Genomic DNA, 18391 nt, shown 5'->3' on the forward strand with positions numbered 1-18391 from the left:
ACACGGATCAAGCACATTCCAACCGTTCGTAACCACCCTACTGCAGGGAGAAACTGCGAGTCTCACTCCCCACTGAGTCTCTGGGACGAGGCTTGACACCCAGGAAATGTGTGCTGGGAACGAAGGCGTGAGGGTCCCAGTCAGGCGTCAAGTGAAATGAACACAGAGCCACCAGCCTGTGCTTCAGGCACCTCCACCTCCCACCCTGCAGACAGACCAAGGGCTCCAGCTATGTGTGCAACCAGCAAAACCACCGAGTAACACAGGAGGTCTACCAAGCAAGGAGCTACTGGCAGAAGGACAATGAACTCCTCCTTCAGAGCCAGTCAGATGCCACTTGCACAAACCTTCCCCATGTGAGCAGACATTAAGAATATCACGACACTGCTATAATACATCACTAGAGGCCCAGTGCACGAAATTCGTGAACAGGGGGCGTGGGAGGGGTCCCTCAGCCCAGCCTGGACCCTCTCCAATCCCAGACCCCTTGGATATCGCTCTCGCAATCCAGGACTGCTGGCTCCTAACCGCTCTCCTGCCTGCCTGATCGCCCCTAACCACCTCTGCCTGCCAGCTTGATCATCCCTAACCACCTCTGCCTGCCAGCTTGATCATCCCTAACCACCTCTGCCTGCTTGCTTGATCACCCCTAACTGCTCGCCTGCTGGCCTGATCGCCCCTAACTGCTCCCCTGCCTGCCTGATCACCCCTTACTACCTTTGCCTCGGCCCCCACACCCAGGATCCAGGCTTCCCTCCTCTGGTGGGCCGCAGGCACCCAGGACCCGGGCTTTTGTTCCTCTGGGCAGCCACAGGCACCCGGGACCCCCAGCGGCTTTTCTCAGGCCCTGGCTTTGTCAGAAAGGACATGCCAAAAGATGTCCAGTCGAACTAATTAGCATATTACCTTTCTATTAGTATAGATAGGGCCTGAAGGATAAGCCCCGTAGGCACCTGGTAAGGAGTGGGCACCACACGAGTCTCCCCTCATTAGTCAGCTGGGTGCATTCCTACCATGTGTAGACACAGCACCACGCACCCAGCAGATGCTCACTAAGCATCACGTGACTATGGGATGGATGCAGGAGGAGGCAGAGAGGGGGATGCCAAGAGGCAGAAGATGCTCATTCTGGCTGGAAGGAACAGTCTGATAGGAGCACACGTCTCGGCACCCCCGAAGGATGGAGAACTGGGAGGATAAAGGGGTGGAAGGCCCCAGAGAGTGGACAGGAAGTACTGGGTGAGCGAATAACGAATGCCATGGCCCTCGTGCTCAGGGCAGCAGCAGGCGCCCTCAGTAGGCTCTGCTGACTCAATGCCCTCCCGGGACCCTGTGATGGAAACTCCCTGCACCTCGGCTGCTTCCACTACTGAAGACCCCGCGTTTGCTCAGTGTCTGGAATCAAGGGAAGTACTGTGCGCAGGGACGTCTCGCAAGCACAGGGAATGGATAGCTCTCTCCTGTGCTGCTCCAAATGTGGGAGAGCCTCTCTTTAGCCACATCTGTCCCCCTCTCTCCTGAGTTGGAATCCCGTGCACATCACACCTCCCCCAGGCTCTGGATCCAGCTGCACCTGCCCCGGGACCCGGAGTAATATGGCATCTGCAGGAGCAGGAGCTCGGGTGACGTTGGCTGACTACACGCACACAAAGCCCTGATCTGGCAGAAGCGCAAAGCTGAGATTTGTGCGTTTCAATATACATCCATTTTATCTTAAAAAAAGGAGTATGGAGGTGGAGAGACAGAGGTAAAGATGACAGGAGATTGGCAGAGTATTCAAGTACTGATGTCGGGGATGAGTACATGGGGCTCTCACTATACATGTCTGTACATTTCCCTATATTCAAAAGTTTCCAAAATTAACAGTTAAAAACACACACAGAGAAGCAGATTTTGAGACTTTGACAGGGAAGCAAAGGCCTGGAAGCTGGTAAGGCACGTCTTTGTCCATCGGCAGCTGTGGAGAACGTCCCCTCCTTGTTCTTGGTTGGGAGAGAAGAGGAAGAGGGGGCAGGAATCTCCAGGGGAGCAGGGACCCCAATGCTGACACATGGTTTCCCTGAGCCGGGATAAGCTGGACACATCCTTCTCCCCTCAGGGACCCTCCTGCCCCTCAGCCTCCAGCTGCACCAACCCCACTTCGCTGAGGGGGACGTTCCATTCACTTTTCTTCACTGTGAAGCAGCAGATCCAGAGGAACCACGAGGGGCCAGAGCAAAGGGGGACAGGAGCCTGGAGAGCTCGCTAGTCACCCCGACAGTTGCCGGCACCCACCTAAGCCTGAATGCCTTGCTCTCCATTTCCAGAGAACCACGCAGCAGGGTCTTGTGGCGGCTGTGCTCCTCCAGGAGGGCCTGGTGCTGCCCAGACAGGTGCTCATGGAGCGCCCCCAGGCTCGCGTGGTCCTGCAGCAGGGCCTCATGCACTTCACTCAGCTGCTCCAGCAGCTCGTACAGCTCCTCCAGCTCCCTGTCCTTGGCCTCCTGCTGGTTCTTGGAGGAAGGTTCCACCTGCCGGGAGGGAAAAGGTGATGATGCCTCACCGGGTGCACATCCCGGGAGTCACAGACTCTGCATCCCCGCACCCCCACAAGCAGTGAGGGGCCAAGAGCAGGCAGGGCAAGTTGCAGACACCAAAATAGCAGGGACCCTCAGGGCAGGCAAAACCCAGCCGTGCTGAGGACAGTTCTACCAGCATTTAAGGAACTGCGCTGGGAAGGGCCCACGGCAGAGACGGACTATCACATGGTGCTACACGGAGTCCTGTGTCCCCCTCCATACACGTGACCTTTTTTGGGAAACTTATGCCTTTTCTCTGCATAAACTCATTGGGTGCCTTCTTTGACTACTTTGAAAAGCATATTGAAAAAGAGAGTAATAGAAAATTAGTAAGGATGTAGAATATCTGAACATTACCAACCAATTTACCCTGATATTTACAGAACAACCATCCACCCAACACAACCAGGAGCACCTCCCTTCCCCTCCCCCAAGTCCTACCAATCAAAACCAAGATGGCCAGTGTTCCTGGGAGGCAACACCTGTCCCTATCCCCTTGCCACGGCTGAGAAATGCTGGTCTGAGCTGCAGCTGAGCGAGGAAACTGGTCACCCAGGAATCACTGATCAATGACCAGGACATGGCTGTGATCCTGGACGCTCCTCCTTGCAGGCAAAGGTACCAGGGGGGCATGTGCTCTGGAGGGCCTACCTGTTGGGCCTCCGCCTTCAGGGTTTCTACATCGTCCAGCACCTGCTTTAGGTCTTTCAATAACTCTCTGTTGATGGCCTCCAAGTTCTGGCTGTTGTCTTTTTCCTTTTGGAGTTGCATCTTCAACTCTGCCATCTGCAGAGCCAAAGACCCAGCCCGTGTGAAAGTCGGTTTCACGGAGTGAACTTTAAAGCAAAGCCCAAACGTGTCACCCCACGGAACACTTCCACAGGCCTTTTCTCAAGGAAAAACCTTCCTGCCCACTTCTTGTGGAGGTACAACAGCCACTGCCAAGGCTGGCAGAGCGGGAAGAGGGAAGCCTGGCCTCTGGGTGGCAACACTGAGCCGCTGCCCCAGTGCTGGGCTGCCTTCCATGGCACTTGTAGTGCCAGGCGAATCCACCCTGGAATTGCCGGGGATCATAGGGTGACCCTGGACATTTGGAGCGAGATCATTCTCTGTCCCAGGGGCTGACCCAGGGGCTTCAGGACACTGAACAGCTTCCCTGGCCTCACTGCACCACAGCCAGGAGCACCTGCCCTTCTTCCCCAAGTCCTGTCAATCAAAAACACCTCCCACAAGTCCTGTCAATCAAAACACCTCCCCCAAATCCTGTCAATCAAAAACAAGATGGCCAGTGTCCCTGGAGGCAATACCTGTTCCCATCCCCTTGCTGCAGCTGAGGATTGCAGCTCTGAGCTCTAGGTGAGTGAAGACACTGGTCACCAGGAATCACTGATCAATGACCAGGACATGGCTGTGATCCTGGACGCTCCCCCTTGCAGGCAGGGGTGCCAGGGGAGGCATGCGCTCTGGAGGGCCTACCTGTGGGGCCTCCGCCTCCAGGGTGTCTACAGCATCGAGCACCTGCTTTAGGTCTTTCAATAACTCTCTGTTGATGGCCTCTAAGTTCTGGCTGTTGTCTTTTTCCTTTTGGAGTTGCATCTCCAACTCTGCCATCTGCAGAGCCAAAGACCCAGCCCGTGTGAAAGTCGGTTTCACGGAGTGAACTTTAAAGCAAAGCCCAAACGTGTCACCCCACGGAACATTTTCACAGGCCTTTTCTCAAGGAAAAACCTTCCTGCCCACTTCTTGTGGAGGTACAACAGCCACTGCCAAGGCTGGCAGAGCGGGAAGAGGGAAGCCTGGCTTCTGGGTGGCATGACTGAGCTGCTGCCCTAGCGCTGGGCTGCCTTCCCTGGCACTTGTTGTAGTGCCAGGCGAATCTGCCCTGGAATTGCCGGGGTTCATCGGGTGACCCTGGACATTTGGAGCGGGATCATTCTTTGTCCCAGGGGCTGTCCCAGGGGCTGCAGGACACTGAGCAGCATCCCTGGCCTCACTGCACCACAGCCAGGAGCACCTCTCCTCTCTTCCCCCAAGTCCTGTCAATCAAAAACAAGATGGCCAGCGTCCCTGGGGGGCGATACCTGTCCCCATCCCCCTGCTGCAGCTGAGGATTGCTGCTCTGAGCTGCAGGTGAGTGAGGAAACTGGTCACCAGGAATCACTGATCAATGACCAGGACATGGCTGGGATCCTGGACCTTCCCCTTGCAGGCAGGGGCGCCAGGGGAGGCATGCGCTCTGGGGGGCCCACCTGCAGGGCTCTGTCCGCCTTCAGGGTGCCAACTTCGTTGAGCTGCTTTTCTAGTTCGTCCACGAGCTCCTCAGTGAGGGTCTCCCACTCCTGGCTGTTGTCCTTTTCTTGCTGTAGTTGCAACTGCAACTCATCCATCTGCAGGGCCAAGACCCAGCCGTGAAGCGGCCCCTCCGTGGTCCTACACACACGTGCGTCGCTTCCCTCCCAGGCCCGCCCTGTGCTGTCTAACAGGGTGCTGCTCTCCTTTCAGTGAGCACTTACTATGTGCTTGGACCCTTTACCGACACTAACTCATACGATCCTCACACCACCTACAGGGGCACATCATTAACCCCATGTCACAGGTGAAGATGAAGGCAATGGGGCACACAGACGTCCATAGTGTCCGCTCACTCTGCTGCAGGGACATGTCATGCTGCCTCGGGACTCTGCTCCATGAGGACTCGTGTCCCGCTACTGTGGCTGCCCTGCATTCCGCATTTCTCCCAGCTGCGCATCCTCACCGACACCTGGTGCTCCACCTGGCCCCCTGCTTACCCGTATGTTCCAGACACCACCCCCGGTTACCTGCTTCCGGAGCTGCTGGTTCTCCTCCTGCAGCTCCGGGCACTTGATGCTGCTCTCCTGCAGGGCCGTGCCCTGGAGGGTCTGTTTTTCTTTTTCCAGCTCTCGGATACGGCTGGAGGCTAAAGACAAAGTCCAGTCAGAGCCCAGATTCCAGGGCCTGGGCTTCCACTCTCTGCCTCCGGCCCCGAGACAACCATCCCCCTGAGCCCTGGGTCCCGGGGGCCTGGGGTGGTCGGCTGGGTGCCCTCCGTTGTTCACAGGGTGCTGTTGCTGTTGGCACCTGAGGGTTCCTCAGGCGGTTCTGGCCCCTCTGCTGCCTCAGCTGGGGCCTGGTAGGGAAGCAACCCAGAGCTTAAGAAGAAAGAAGGTGACGGTGGAGAGGCCAATGCAAAACCTCAAGATGGTAAAACTGCTGGAACCACTTTTTACCAAGTTCTAACCTGACCAGCAAGTCAAGGATTTCAGAGACTAACAGAGATGGCAGAGAGATGGCGATTTCTGTGCCAGCCCTCAGAGTGGTGGGGGTCTGGGTGGCTCAGCTGAGGTTTGGGGGGGGGGGGGCGTGATAATCGACCAGTATGTCTGCAGGTGGTAGAGACTCTGGGGCAAGTATGCCCAGTACTTACCATCCCTAGACAGGGCCTTCAGATGGATTTCATTTTGTACTTTCACAATTGCATTGAAAAAACAATGAGACAGTATATCTAAATTTCTTGAAAAGTCTAAGTGAGATCAACATAAGGTAAAGACAGAAGGCAGATTTCCTCCTTTGCTTTTAAACAGCTTGAACGCAGAACAGAAAAGGGAGCAGAGACCCGAGAAGAATGGGAGGTCTCGGCCCCTTCCTGACACAAGCAGGGGCGTGACTTTAGGTAAATGAATGGATGAGGGGTCGGGGTGCTCCCTCACCTGTCCCTCCAGGCCCACATCCTCAGCCCTGGGAGCCTTATCACACTGCACTGCTCCTAGGGCTGCACCCCACCTGCTTCCTGTTCACCCCCTCGGGGCTGGAAGGACCTAGAGGGGACACCGGCTGTCACCGCAGAACCTGAAGCTGGACGTTCCCATCGCCCACCAAGGAGAGCAGCACAGACCCAAGGAGCCAGGACAGACTGGAGACCCCCAGCAGCAGGCAGCTCAGCGGTGGAGCACATGAACCTCCGTGGCCCTACTCCAGCTCAGCGCACACCACAGACAAACACGCATGCTGTCAACACCTGGAAACACGCCAAGGGCCTCATCCTGACAAGGCGACCAATGACACTAAAAGCCGAAAACTCCACTAAGTCACAACCTGTGCTCATTCAGATGGCACCTTTGCAGCATTCGCTTTAAAAATAACAGTTTTAAAAACTGGGGTGAGCCCGGTCAGCGTGGCTCAGTGGTAGAGTGCCAACCTATGAACCAGGAGGTCATGATTCAATTCCAGGTCAGGCATATGCCCGGATTACGGGCTCCATGCCTAGTTTGGGGCATGCAGGAGGTAGCTGATCAATGACTCTCATTCATCTTTGATGTTTCTATCTCTCTCTCCCTCTCCCTTTCTCTCTGAAATAAATAAAAAAATATATATATTAAGAAGACTGTGGTGAAATATATACAACACTGGGTTCGCCGTTTTGGCTATTTTTCAGCGCATGGTTCCGTGGCATTAGATGCGTCCCCACTGTCCTGCAACTCACCCCGCCCACCTCCTGACTCACTCAGTGCCTCACCCTGCGGCTCTGTGCTCCTGGGAAATGATCGTGAAGGATCTCCAAGTGCAGCAGTGGAGCTGATGACCAGCCTCATTTCCTCTTCCCTAAGGCCAGCGCCCCAGAGGCTCTTGAGAGGACACAACAGTTTATTAGGAAAACAACCAATGGTTCTCTACTGGGTGCTGTGCTCACACCAACCAGAGCAATGGGGATCTTTTAATTCAACAAGGGCGATGAGGACAGCCATCCTTTGTTGGTGCCCCGGGGGCCAGGCACAGCGTAAGGCTTCACTGTCTCCTCTCACGAGATACGCATAGGAATCCTGCGAGGCAGCTTCATTACCCCCATTTTGCAGATAAGAAACCTGAGGTTTAAAAGGGGTCACCTGGCTAACAGGTGGAGGAGCCAGGCCTTGAAGCCAGGCCTTTCTACTCAAGAAGCCACCACACCATCCACGCAAAAGTACATTCACGCTTTGTCCATGAGCTGCCAGCTAAGCAGCAGGAGTGGGAACACCAAGAAGAAGTCACGGGCCCTGACCTGAAAGGGCTCACAAACTACACAGAGTGTCCGAGTCAGGGAGGCTTGCCAACCCACCAGCCTCCCTGGCCCCTCACAGAAACATTAGGTCTGAGAGGTCCCTGCCAGCCGGCACCACTCCTGCCTTCCACCAGGGGCAGTGTCCTCCCCATGAACCTGATCTCCCAGAGCAGGGATCCCTGATTTGCCCACCCTTGGTCCCAGGAGTGCTGAGACACCAAATGACAGAAAGAACTGACTTCTCACACAGATTCATAGTTCAATGAACTGACTTTAGGTTTGGAACTGATGGGAACCCTTGAAGAGAATGAATATCCAGCTGCTTTCAGCAGCCTCTCCATGATGCTTAGGAATGTTGATCAGAATTGGAAAAGCAGCACCTCCCCCTCCCACAAAACCATCCCAAGACCCTCCTGCGCTCTGCAGAGATCTAAGCGCACCTTCACCTGCACCCTCAGGTGCACATGTGATGTTGTTGAGCACAAGAACTGGCTACTTGTTTGCTGGGTGCACTGCCTGCCGCCCACCCACCTTCCCCTGGCCAACCCCACACCTCCTCTGGGGGCTGTGAGGGGGAACGCACAAGAGGGAGGGGAAGAGGCCTGGCTCCCCTGAGAAGGAGACACTTAGCAGCCCCATCCAGGGAGAAGAGAACAGACTGCACCCATCTGCCCGATTATGAGATGAACGGAGGAAATCATGCCCAGGGTTAGTTATACTGGAGGTTTGTGACCTCTGGGGAAGGCTCCTGCCATCCAGAGCTTTCAATCCCCCACGGACAGATCTAAGACAGCCTCTGGGGGTCAGCGTGCTGTCATCTGGAAGCTCCTGGGACTGTCCGCATGGGAGCTGAGAAATCTGGCAACACTTACTTTGCAGTTCTTGTCCTGACTTCAAGGCCGCCAGACCCCTCATGTTCCCCTTGGGGAGAATTGCAATGAAACAGTTCCAAATGGCCCTTGAATAAAACCCTATTCACTTGGGGTGAGGATGGGCGGACACATGAGATTCAGAGCCAAGGGCTCAGCTCCCTGGATGAGGGAGAAGCCGCAGCCAGCCTGGCTCCCAGGCAGCAGGGGCTGCTACCCACCTTCTGACAGCTGCTCCATCTCCCAGCACAGGTGGGCGGGCTGGTGCATCCTTTGGACCTGTTCAGCCTTGAGGGCCATGCTGTCCCCCAACAGCTCCTCAAGGAACTGCTGGGGGTTGTGTCCACGATCCTAGTGCAGGAAGAGGGGAGTGGTGAGATGCCCCCATGCCACCCTCTGGACAGGCCCCGCCCCCGTGCACCCACCCTCATTCCCCCAGGATGAAGGGCCTCCATGCACCTGCTCACTTCCAAAAACACAGGTGCACAGAAGTGACTCCAACACAGGGCCCGGCTGGGAGACCTACAGCCACTAAAAGACACGCTGACCCAGTGGCCTAGGTCAGTGGTTGGCAAACTCATTAGTCAACAGAGCCAAATATCAACAGTACAACGATTGAAATTTCTTTTGAGAGCCAAATTTTTTAAACTTAAACTTCTTCTAACGCCACTTCTTCAAAATAGATTCGCCCAGGCCGTGGTATTTTGTGGAAGAGCCACACTCAAGGGGCCAAAGAGCCGCATGTGGCTCGTGAGCCACAGTTTGCCAACCACAGGCCTAGGTGATGAAGATACCTGACATCTCTGAGTGGTGTCTGAACAAAGTGGCGTACAGAACAGGGCTTTAAAGCAAGGAATATGATGACGGGCAGCTCTGCGGCTCCTTAGCAGGTTTAACATGTCTTGGAAAGGCCGTAGGGACTCCCAAAGCAAAGCTCAACCCACATCCTAAACACTAGGAGAGATCCTTTTTGAATCAGTCACTCACACACACCTGTCCTTACAGAAAAGCAACACAGTAATCAGGCCCTATCTGTTGTTTTGTTTGTCTGTTTGTTTGTTTGCTTTTTCAGTATATATATATATATATACTAGAGGCCCATTGCACGAATTCATGCACCAGTGGCGTCCGTTGGCCTGGCCTGCAGGATCAGGCTGAAACAGGCTCTCCGACATCCCCCAAGGGGTCCCAGATTGTGAAAGTGTGGTTCTCGGGTGACACACCCCAGAATTGGGCTCCCTCCTCTCTAGTTCTGGGTATGTCACCTGAGAACTGCCACTGCCAAGTGACAGCAGCTTGGCAGTTCCTGTGTTGAGCATCTGCCCTCTGGGGTTCAGTGCGTGTCATAGCTACTTGCCAGTCAGCTGGTCGCCTTGGCTTTTATATATACAGATTGATCTCAGAGAGGAAGGAAGCGGGAGAGATAGAAACAGCAATGATGAGAGAATCATTGATCGGCTACCTCCCACAGGCCACCCCTGGGTGTGGAGCCCACAACCGGGGCATTGGCCCCTGCTGGGAAGGCCCTGTCTGTTTTGAGGACCTTAAGTGTTGCCCACTCAAGCCGCTGAGCTTAGCAAGAAACTCTTCACCGTCAGCAGGTCACTGTGTGGGCAGCAGCCCCAGTAGCAGAAAGTCAGGGAAGGGTACAACATAACCCTAAAGTGCCCCAATCCGTTGTACACATGGTGTGAGAGTGTCTGACATGTACAGCCTTGTCTATTGGACGAGTGCACCAGGCATGGGACTTTGCTGAGCCGTTTCCTTAACAAGGAAGGGGTGGGGCTAAGAGTCTATCCCGGGTTTCAGGGCTGAGTCTAGGCCTCTCGATTCTACAGTCACTCCACTGATCTGGGTCCTGGAAATAAATGGCTATTCGGGTGAGCTTTTGTTCAACACACAGTTCCTATCTGAACAGTTCACACACGTCCTCTTGGAAAACCAACAGCTCTCGGCAGCTCTCAGCCGTTTCCTGGACATGAGGGCTAAGACACAACAAACAATACTATGGGCCTCTGGGTGTCAGGCACATGCTGGGTGTGGGACGCCATGGCTGGTCCCTCACAGGCCCCCTCACGGGAGGAGTCTGCCAGACTTACTCCTGTCCCAGTGCCCAGCACACATGGGGGAGCTGTTCAGCTCTTTCCCCTCATCTCTGCTCCCGCCCCAGGAGCCCTCCCAGAACCACTCGGTGTCTTAGGGGGCTGAGTCTCCCCTGAATGCCTTCACAGTTTGGGAACACGCATACATGGGATGTGACCGTTGCTCTCGGTGGGCACTTTTCCAAGGCTGGCCCCACTCATGGGTTCTAACGACTGGGAGTGGGCGGTAGCTGCTGCTTTTCCATCTCGTGTTCATTTTCCCTGCAGGGGCCAGAACCCAAGATTCTTGGTAGAAGGGAAGCCATGGACCTCCCACCAGTGGGCACAGTTCTGACCAAAGCCTGGCAGCGGGAAGGGTTTGCTCACAGACCCTGGATTCACCTGGGCACCGTCTCTCTGCCCATCCCCGGCCCTGCACTAGGTGCCCTCTGTCCTTGCACATTCACTCTTCACAGCAGCCCCGATGGGGAGGCAGGGACAGTCCCTTCTTACACATGAAGAGGCTCTGCACTCACCAACTCCGCGCTCACCGACTCTAAGTTCACCGACTGTAAGTTCACCGACTCTACGTCCACCGACTACACGTCCACCGACTCTTCACACACCGACTCTTCACACACCGACTCTGCACCCACCGACTCCACGCCCAACCGACTCCACACCCACCGACTCTGCACCCTACATTCCACTGTTTCCATGCCCCCCATTCCAAACGGCCCCATGCCCTGCATTCTAAACGGCTCTGCCAGCGGCTCACGCCCAATGCTAACTGCTTTGGAATACACAAAAATTAGGACACTGTCCCTATGAAACTTAACATCTATCTGGGTATATAAAATATAAAGAAACATAAAGATTATAAATATATATATCCTATATCAATAAAAATAAAAATTAACCGCTTAATTCTAATTTTGTCTATCCACATTTCTAAAATTATTGTTTTCCCATCAGCCAAATTACAGAAATTTGATCCATTCCTTTTAGATAACAACACATTTATTTTATTTTGTGGAGTCTTACCTAGAGAGCTCAGCTCCGAAATTCTTCTCATCATCAACTGTGAATAGTTCATACATGAGAACACCAGTCAACTGCCTAAAAAACAATTTGACAGACCATTCATTAATGTGTAGTTTATTAGAAAAATGAACAAAGTAAAGGTGTATATTTGGAAAATACTTTATTTACTTACTTTTAAAAGTATATCTTTATTATGTTCACAGGGAATAGGAGGAGGAGGGAGAGATAGAAACATCAATGCTGAGCAAGAATCATCGATCGGCTGCCTCCTGCACACCCCATAAAGGGGATCGAGCCCCCAACCTGGGCATGTGCCCTGACCAGGTATCGACCTTGATTTCCTGGTTCATAGTTTGACGGTCAATCACTGAGCCACACCGGCCGGACTGAAAATATTTTATCAAAAAGATATTGTACATAGCTCTCTGTGCAAGGAGTATTAAATTAGCACATGCAAGAAAGTCATTTAGAGAACAAATATGCAGGTATCCTCAGAACAGAATTTAAACATTTAGGCTGTCAACCAATGAGCTAAAATTGTTTTAATTATTTCTAAGCTAGTAATTGTTTTATTTGGGTTAATTAAAAAACTCATTCTTAATTTAAAATAAATTTAAAAATTTTTAAGTAAATGCAATATTCAGACTTATGTTAGAGGAAAAAAAAGTACCGATTGGCATTTTTATTAATTATCCAGTTCCAATAACTGTTATGAAATTACTTAAAGTGAAACTGGACAACCAATGGGTCCAGGCTGCTGGTTACTACTTGAACGAATGTAGCAGACACTGGTTGGCTCACATATGGCGTTTATTCCATTAATGTGGGCAGAATGGGAGAGCAGCAGGTCATCCACAAACATCTGTTCTACTCTCCCCATAAACCAGCTGCTGATGTTGGCTAGAATGACACAGATTCCACAGGAAAGTAGAAATTACATGCATGGGAAAGTAGGCAAGGTACAGTGGTTACAGGTTACATGCAATACGGACTGGGGGTTGGCAGAGGGCGGGTGCCTCAGGGACCAGTTTACAAGCAACAAGGTTGTTAATCTAGGCCATTCTCGGGAGCTGCATTCCCATGTTAGCTCCCACGCCCCAGGACGTACAACTCTCAAACAGATTAGAACACGCTTTCTCTAATCAAAACAGAACAATCATGGTTAACAGAGCATGATTAATATTTCTTATAATTATAGCTAGTCCCCAATATTCTATTCCTGCCCCTAACCAAAGAACAAAAATGAAAAAAAAATCCCACCTAAAGGTGTTATTATTTCATAACTACCTCAATCAATTTCTCTTATAGAATCCGTCTCATAAATGTAATAGTCTTCATTTGTGGGAAACATAATGAGATTTAAAATGATGTCAAACAAAATGTGATCTAAACTGGAAACAAATTCATAGATGTAGTTACCGGAACTGAGAACACAGCAAATAACATATAAATTTAAAGAATCTTCTCCCGGCTGGTTTGGCTCAGTTGATAGTGTCGACCAGCAGACTGAAGGGTCCCTGGTTCAGTTCCAGTCAAGGGCATGTACTTTGGTTGCAGACTCCTCCCCGGCCCGGGCCCTGGTTGGGGAGCGTGCTGGAGGCAACCAATCGATGTGTTTCTCTGATATCGATGTTTCTCTCTGTCTTTCCCTCTCTCTTCCACTCTCTCTAAAAATCAATGGAAAAATATCCTCCAGTAGGATTAAAAAAAAAAGGAATCTTATTTATTGAAAATTACTCCTTTTATCATCATTATGCAAATCAAGATTTCAATAAATGTTGGATTTATAAGCTTATGCCAATGAGATATTAAGTGGATGCTAAAATTTTAAACTATCTGCTCCCAATTTTCTGGGCCAATGTTTCAGAGAAATGATGCAAAATTTATGAACCTAGAGCTATTTTAAGGAAAATACATAACAATGACACAGAAAACAGGACGAGGCCGACTGAAACCACGAAAGAGTGAGTGCCAGCCTGGCACAGCGATGAGCATGTTGTATACATTGTATCTCATTTAACCCACTCAGAGTCATCACGGTGTTCCATGAATTCCCATTGACTTAGCTGAATTTTGGACCTTGGATATGCAGAAATCTTAGGAGGAATATAATGTTTTCTTTTCTAAAAATTGGTTCCATGACAAGGCTAGGGTGGCTCAGTTGGGTGGGTCATCATTCTGTACATGGAAGGCTGTGGGTTCAATTCCCAGTCAGGGCACATACCTAGGTTGGGCGTTCAGCCCCCAGTGGAGGTGCATATGAGAACAACCAACTGATGCTTTTCTCTGACATCAACGATTGATTCCCTCTCTCTCTCAAATCAGGAAGCATATCCCTGGGTTAGGATTTAAAGAAAGAATGGATTCCATTAGATCTTAGAAGGTTATTTTCAAATTTTAACTTCCAAATTCTTACCAAATTTCCCGATAGTTTCCAAGACTACCTTGAAGAGAACTAAACTGGCAATACAATTTTTTTTATTTATACAAGTATTTTTTCTGGCACCTGAACCTAGTTGGCCTGGTTCAGTGGTTGAGTGTCGACCTATGAGCCAGGTGGTCATGGTTTGATTCCAGGTCAGGGCACATGGCCCAGTTGTGGGCTTAATCCCCAGTTTGGAGTATGCAGGAGGCAGCCAATCAATGATTCTCTTACTGATGTTTCTCTATCCCTCCCCCTTCTCCTTTCCTCTCTGAAACCAATAAAAAAATATATAAAAGCCCTACCCGGATTGGCTCAGTAGATAGAGCATCAGCCTGTGGACTGAGGCATTTTGGGTTCAATTCCAGTCAAGGGCGTACCTAGGTTGCAGGCTCCTCCCTGGCCCAGGCCCTGGTTGGGGCATGTTGCAAGAGGCAACCGATGGATATGTGTCTCTCACATTGATATTTCTCTCTGTCTTCCCTTTCTCTTCCACTCTCACTAAAAAGTCAATGGAAAAATATACTTGGGTGAGGATTAAAAAAAACCCAAAATAAACCATATATATATTTCAGAGAGGAAAGAAGAAAGAGAGAGAGAAACATCAATGATGAGAGAGAATCATTGATCAGCTGCCTCCTGCACACCCCACACTGGAGATGGAGTCTGCAACCAGGAATCAAACCAGGGCCTCCTGGTACATAGGTCCATGCTCAACCACTGAGCCATGTTGGCCAGGGTGAATTCTGTGTTTTAAACCTGACCTCTGGGCATTCAATACAGGGGAAGCTTCTTCTCTGTGACACTATGGCCTGTCTCCAGTGACCTTCCTCCCGCTCTTCCTCTCAAATGTCTGAATGTCAGTGATTCTAACCCTGAGGCTTCCCATCTCAGGGCCTCAGGACCTCCTCAGAGGGCTCAGACCACAACTCCTCCCAGTGACTATTACGGGATTTCAGAAAAGAGCCCATCTTCCCTTTTGAGCCTATGTCTCCTGCATGTACTACTGTCCAAGCTGAGAACATGGGCTGACCCTGGCCTTCCCTCCCACCCATACCCTACCTGGTCAGTCCTTACTCCCACACCCACACCCACTCCAACTGAACTAATCCTCCCACCGCCATCTCAGACCCCTGAAGGGGGGTATACCTGCCTGACCACCTCCGTCTTTCACGTTGTAGCCAAAGGGACCATTAGCACAAATACTTCCCGTGCCATTTTCCCACTCAGAACCCTTCAGGTGCCTCCAGGATAAAAGCCAAAGTCCTTACAACGGCCTCTTCCCTGCTCCCCTGTGGGCCTCACACGAACCCTTTTCTTAGTTCTCACACATCCCTAGAGGCTTCCCTGCCCTCCCCTATCTCTGATCTGCAGAAAAGGAAACGAGGTCAGAGCCATGTGCAGCCCTGCTTTCTAGAAAGGGAAACTGAGGCTTGGAAGGCTCAGGTCACATTGCTGTCCAGTGGCTGAGCCAGAAGTCCAGGTGAGCTGATACCTGAGCCCCAAACCACATGAACTTCCTCAGTGAACATGTTTTGAGTAGATGAGCATTAAAAAAATCAATTCTTAAACTCACAAAATATCCTATTCTTAGAAATGAAACAAGGCTTGTTCACATCCTATATAATAAAAGCCCAGGGACCGAACTGCGGAACAACCAGAAGGATGACCAGCCGCTATAATGCTCACTGACCACCAGGGGGCAGACGCTCAACGTAGGAGCTGTCCCCAGGTGGTCAGTGCACTCCCACAGTGGTAGTGCTGCTAGGCTGACCAGGATGAGTGGCACTTCCTCAGCAGGCAGATCCCTGCAGGCCATGCCCCACACCAGTACAGGAATCCCGTGTACCGAGCCTCTAGTCTACATATATAAAAGCCTAATATGCTAATTGTCCCTCCAACCATTCGACCAGTTGCTATGATGTGCACTGACCACCACAGGGCAGATGTTCTGACTGGTAGGTTAGCTTGCTGCTGGGGTCCAGATGACCGGGACTGGGCCAGATGGGCCAGATATGCCCTGGAGCCCTCCCACGGTCGCTTCCCGGCCCTGATGGTGCACCAGTGGGGTACCTTGGTCTGGCCTGTGCCCTCTCGCAATCTGGGACCCCTTGGGGGATGTCGAAGAGCTGAATCCGTGCACCGGGCCTCTAGTTTTAAAGATTAAAAAAATCAAATCACAGAAGCAGAAGATAACAGATTACTAGAAAATGAAACATAGCATTTACACCACTTATTTCTATGTGCTGGTCAGCTTCTGAGGATTGAGGCACTTAGGAGGCAGGTCGAGTGACCCATGGTACCTGGTCTTCTCCTGGAACTTGCCGCCTGCCCCACTGGCTTTGGCCTGGGTCTCTGTGATCACTTCCAGGGACAAAACATCATCTTTTCTCAATGAAAAGCCCACATTTCTCAGCATTAATAGAAACAGTTCAATACCTTTCTCTGTGAAAGTTCCAGTAAGTTTTTCCAAATGAGGAGAGACTGTACCATGTGGAAGTCATACAAATGGGCAATGATGGTGAACAGGCTGCCACCCTCTTTGCCCTCGCTTCCCTTTTTATAGACGTCATCAAACTTCCTCACTGTGGCTTCCAGAAAGGGGGCTCTGACCTGCACGAATGAAACAGACCAAACGTCATCGCCAATACCTGACAATTGTGGCAGCAAGTTCCTCTCAGGGATCCTTCTTTTCAACAAGCTAAAGAGTTTATGCTGAAAGAGTCAGTACTTTTAAAATCAACGCATCAATATACACACGGTAGGATACACACGCCCACAGGGCATCCGCTTTAAAAACCAGTCTGGGTGTACAGTATCGATACACGGCCACACGGACTGGTGGATGCAGCACAGAGCAATCCGCCACAGCACTGGAGCCTCCCCTGTAAGCACACCCTCTCGTCTTCTAGGTCAAGGTGGACTGCCTCGGCCAGCAGCCATCTGGCTCACTGGAAAAAGACCACCGCCTATCTCTGTCTGCAAAGCTACCCATCTAACAGCACTCATTCTGAAGTGTGCACTGAGCCTGGAGGAGGCATGGAGTGGTGTCGAAGGTCCAGTTGGGAAGTGAGACCTGCACAAACGCAGTCCTGCGGGACCTGGGAAGGAAGACCCCGAGACAGAACTAGCAGCTGTGATCAGCCACTCGGCCACTAGACGTGAAAGATTAAACTCCAAGGAACAGGAGCGGGAAGAGGAAACCTGGAGGGGAAGAGCAGGTTATGGGGGGCTGCTTCAATTGTGGGTGCAGGTGAGCTCAACCAGACAGGTTAGAGTGTGATATACACGTGTCATTGCTGAAGGGCAAACACTAAACGCTAGATCAGTGGTCGGCAAACCGCGGCTCGGAAGCCACATGCGGCTCTTTGGCCCCTTGTGTGTGGCTCTTCCACAAAATACCACGGCCTGGGCGAGTCTATTTTAAAGAAGTGGCGTTAGAAGAAATTTAAGTTTAAAAAATTGGGCTCTCAAAAGAAATTTCAATCGTTGTACTGTTGATATGTGGCTCTGTTGACTAATGAGTTTGCCAACCACTGCGCTAGAAGACTCCAGACAAAGGCGCAGATGGGCAGGAGGGAGTGACTTCACAGAGGCCAGCGCCCATAGACAGGGGATATTCTGTGGGTAACAAATAATAAATGTAACCTGTAAACTCCCTACTGGAGCCCCTTCACGAAAATCAACCTGAAGAGCATACTATGACCACAACATTATGCTCAAATATAACTTTAAAAAGAGAAATTAGCCCAGCCAGCATCACTCAGTGGTTGAGAGGCGACCTATGAACCAGGGACCCGAGGTTTGATTCCTGGTCAGGGCACAGGCCCAGGTTGCGGGCTCAATCCCTAATTTGGGGCCTGCAGGAGGCAGCCGGTCAATGATTCTCTCTCATCATTGATGTTTCTCTCTCTCTCCCTCTCCTTTCCTCTCTGAAATCAACAGAAAGATATTTTTAAAAAGAGAAATTAGAATTCTGCAGACATAAAAATAATTTATGTATAAAATACTCAGGTTGAATGTTTTCAACACACGATTGGAATTACTTAACTACATCAAATATCTGAAATTCTGAATGTATTTGATGTCTTCAATATAAACTACAACTTAGTAGAGCATTTAAAACGAGCAATACCATTCATGTTGCTGAAGTTGCTAAGCACGTACATTAGTTCCGATGGGACTTTCACACTACTCTGCAGAGACCTCCTGTTTGATTGATAAATGACTCAGGAGCAGCTCCGTGACGGACCCATGGGCTCCTGACACACTCTGGGTCCCACGAGGACGCTCCTGTCACCACAGAACTGGAGCTTAATGGACGCCGCACCCGGAGAGCTCATCGCTCTGGCACAGGTTTC

General features: G+C 51.2%; 1 protein-coding gene across 2 annotated transcripts; it reads right to left on the reverse strand.

Annotated features, from left to right (window-relative positions):
• Window positions 1-1678: 1678 nt before the first annotated feature.
• On the reverse strand, window positions 1679-16536 carry LOC308243828 (uncharacterized protein). 2 transcript variants are annotated; one of them, XM_080659626.1, is made up of 8 exons: window positions 16470-16536; window positions 11609-11683; window positions 8705-8834; window positions 5378-5496; window positions 4808-4945; window positions 4035-4169; window positions 3210-3344; window positions 1679-2510 (listed from the first exon to the last, which is right to left on the reverse strand). In XM_080659626.1, exons 3-8 carry the CDS (start codon window positions 8781-8783, stop codon window positions 2172-2174), a joined length of 945 nt encoding a protein of 314 aa, XP_080515752.1. In that variant the 5' UTR covers window positions 8784-8834; window positions 11609-11683; window positions 16470-16536; the 3' UTR covers window positions 1679-2171. The 2 variants fall into 2 exon arrangements, with proteins under 2 accessions (XP_080515752.1, XP_080515751.1); XM_080659625.1 differs by lacking the exon at window positions 16470-16536 and adding an exon at window positions 13833-13944.
• Window positions 16537-18391: the final 1855 nt, after the last annotated feature.

Source organism: Plecotus auritus, assembly GCF_963455305.1.
Source record: "Plecotus auritus genome assembly, chromosome: 1".
Lineage (NCBI taxonomy): Eukaryota > Metazoa > Chordata > Mammalia > Chiroptera > Vespertilionidae > Plecotus > Plecotus auritus.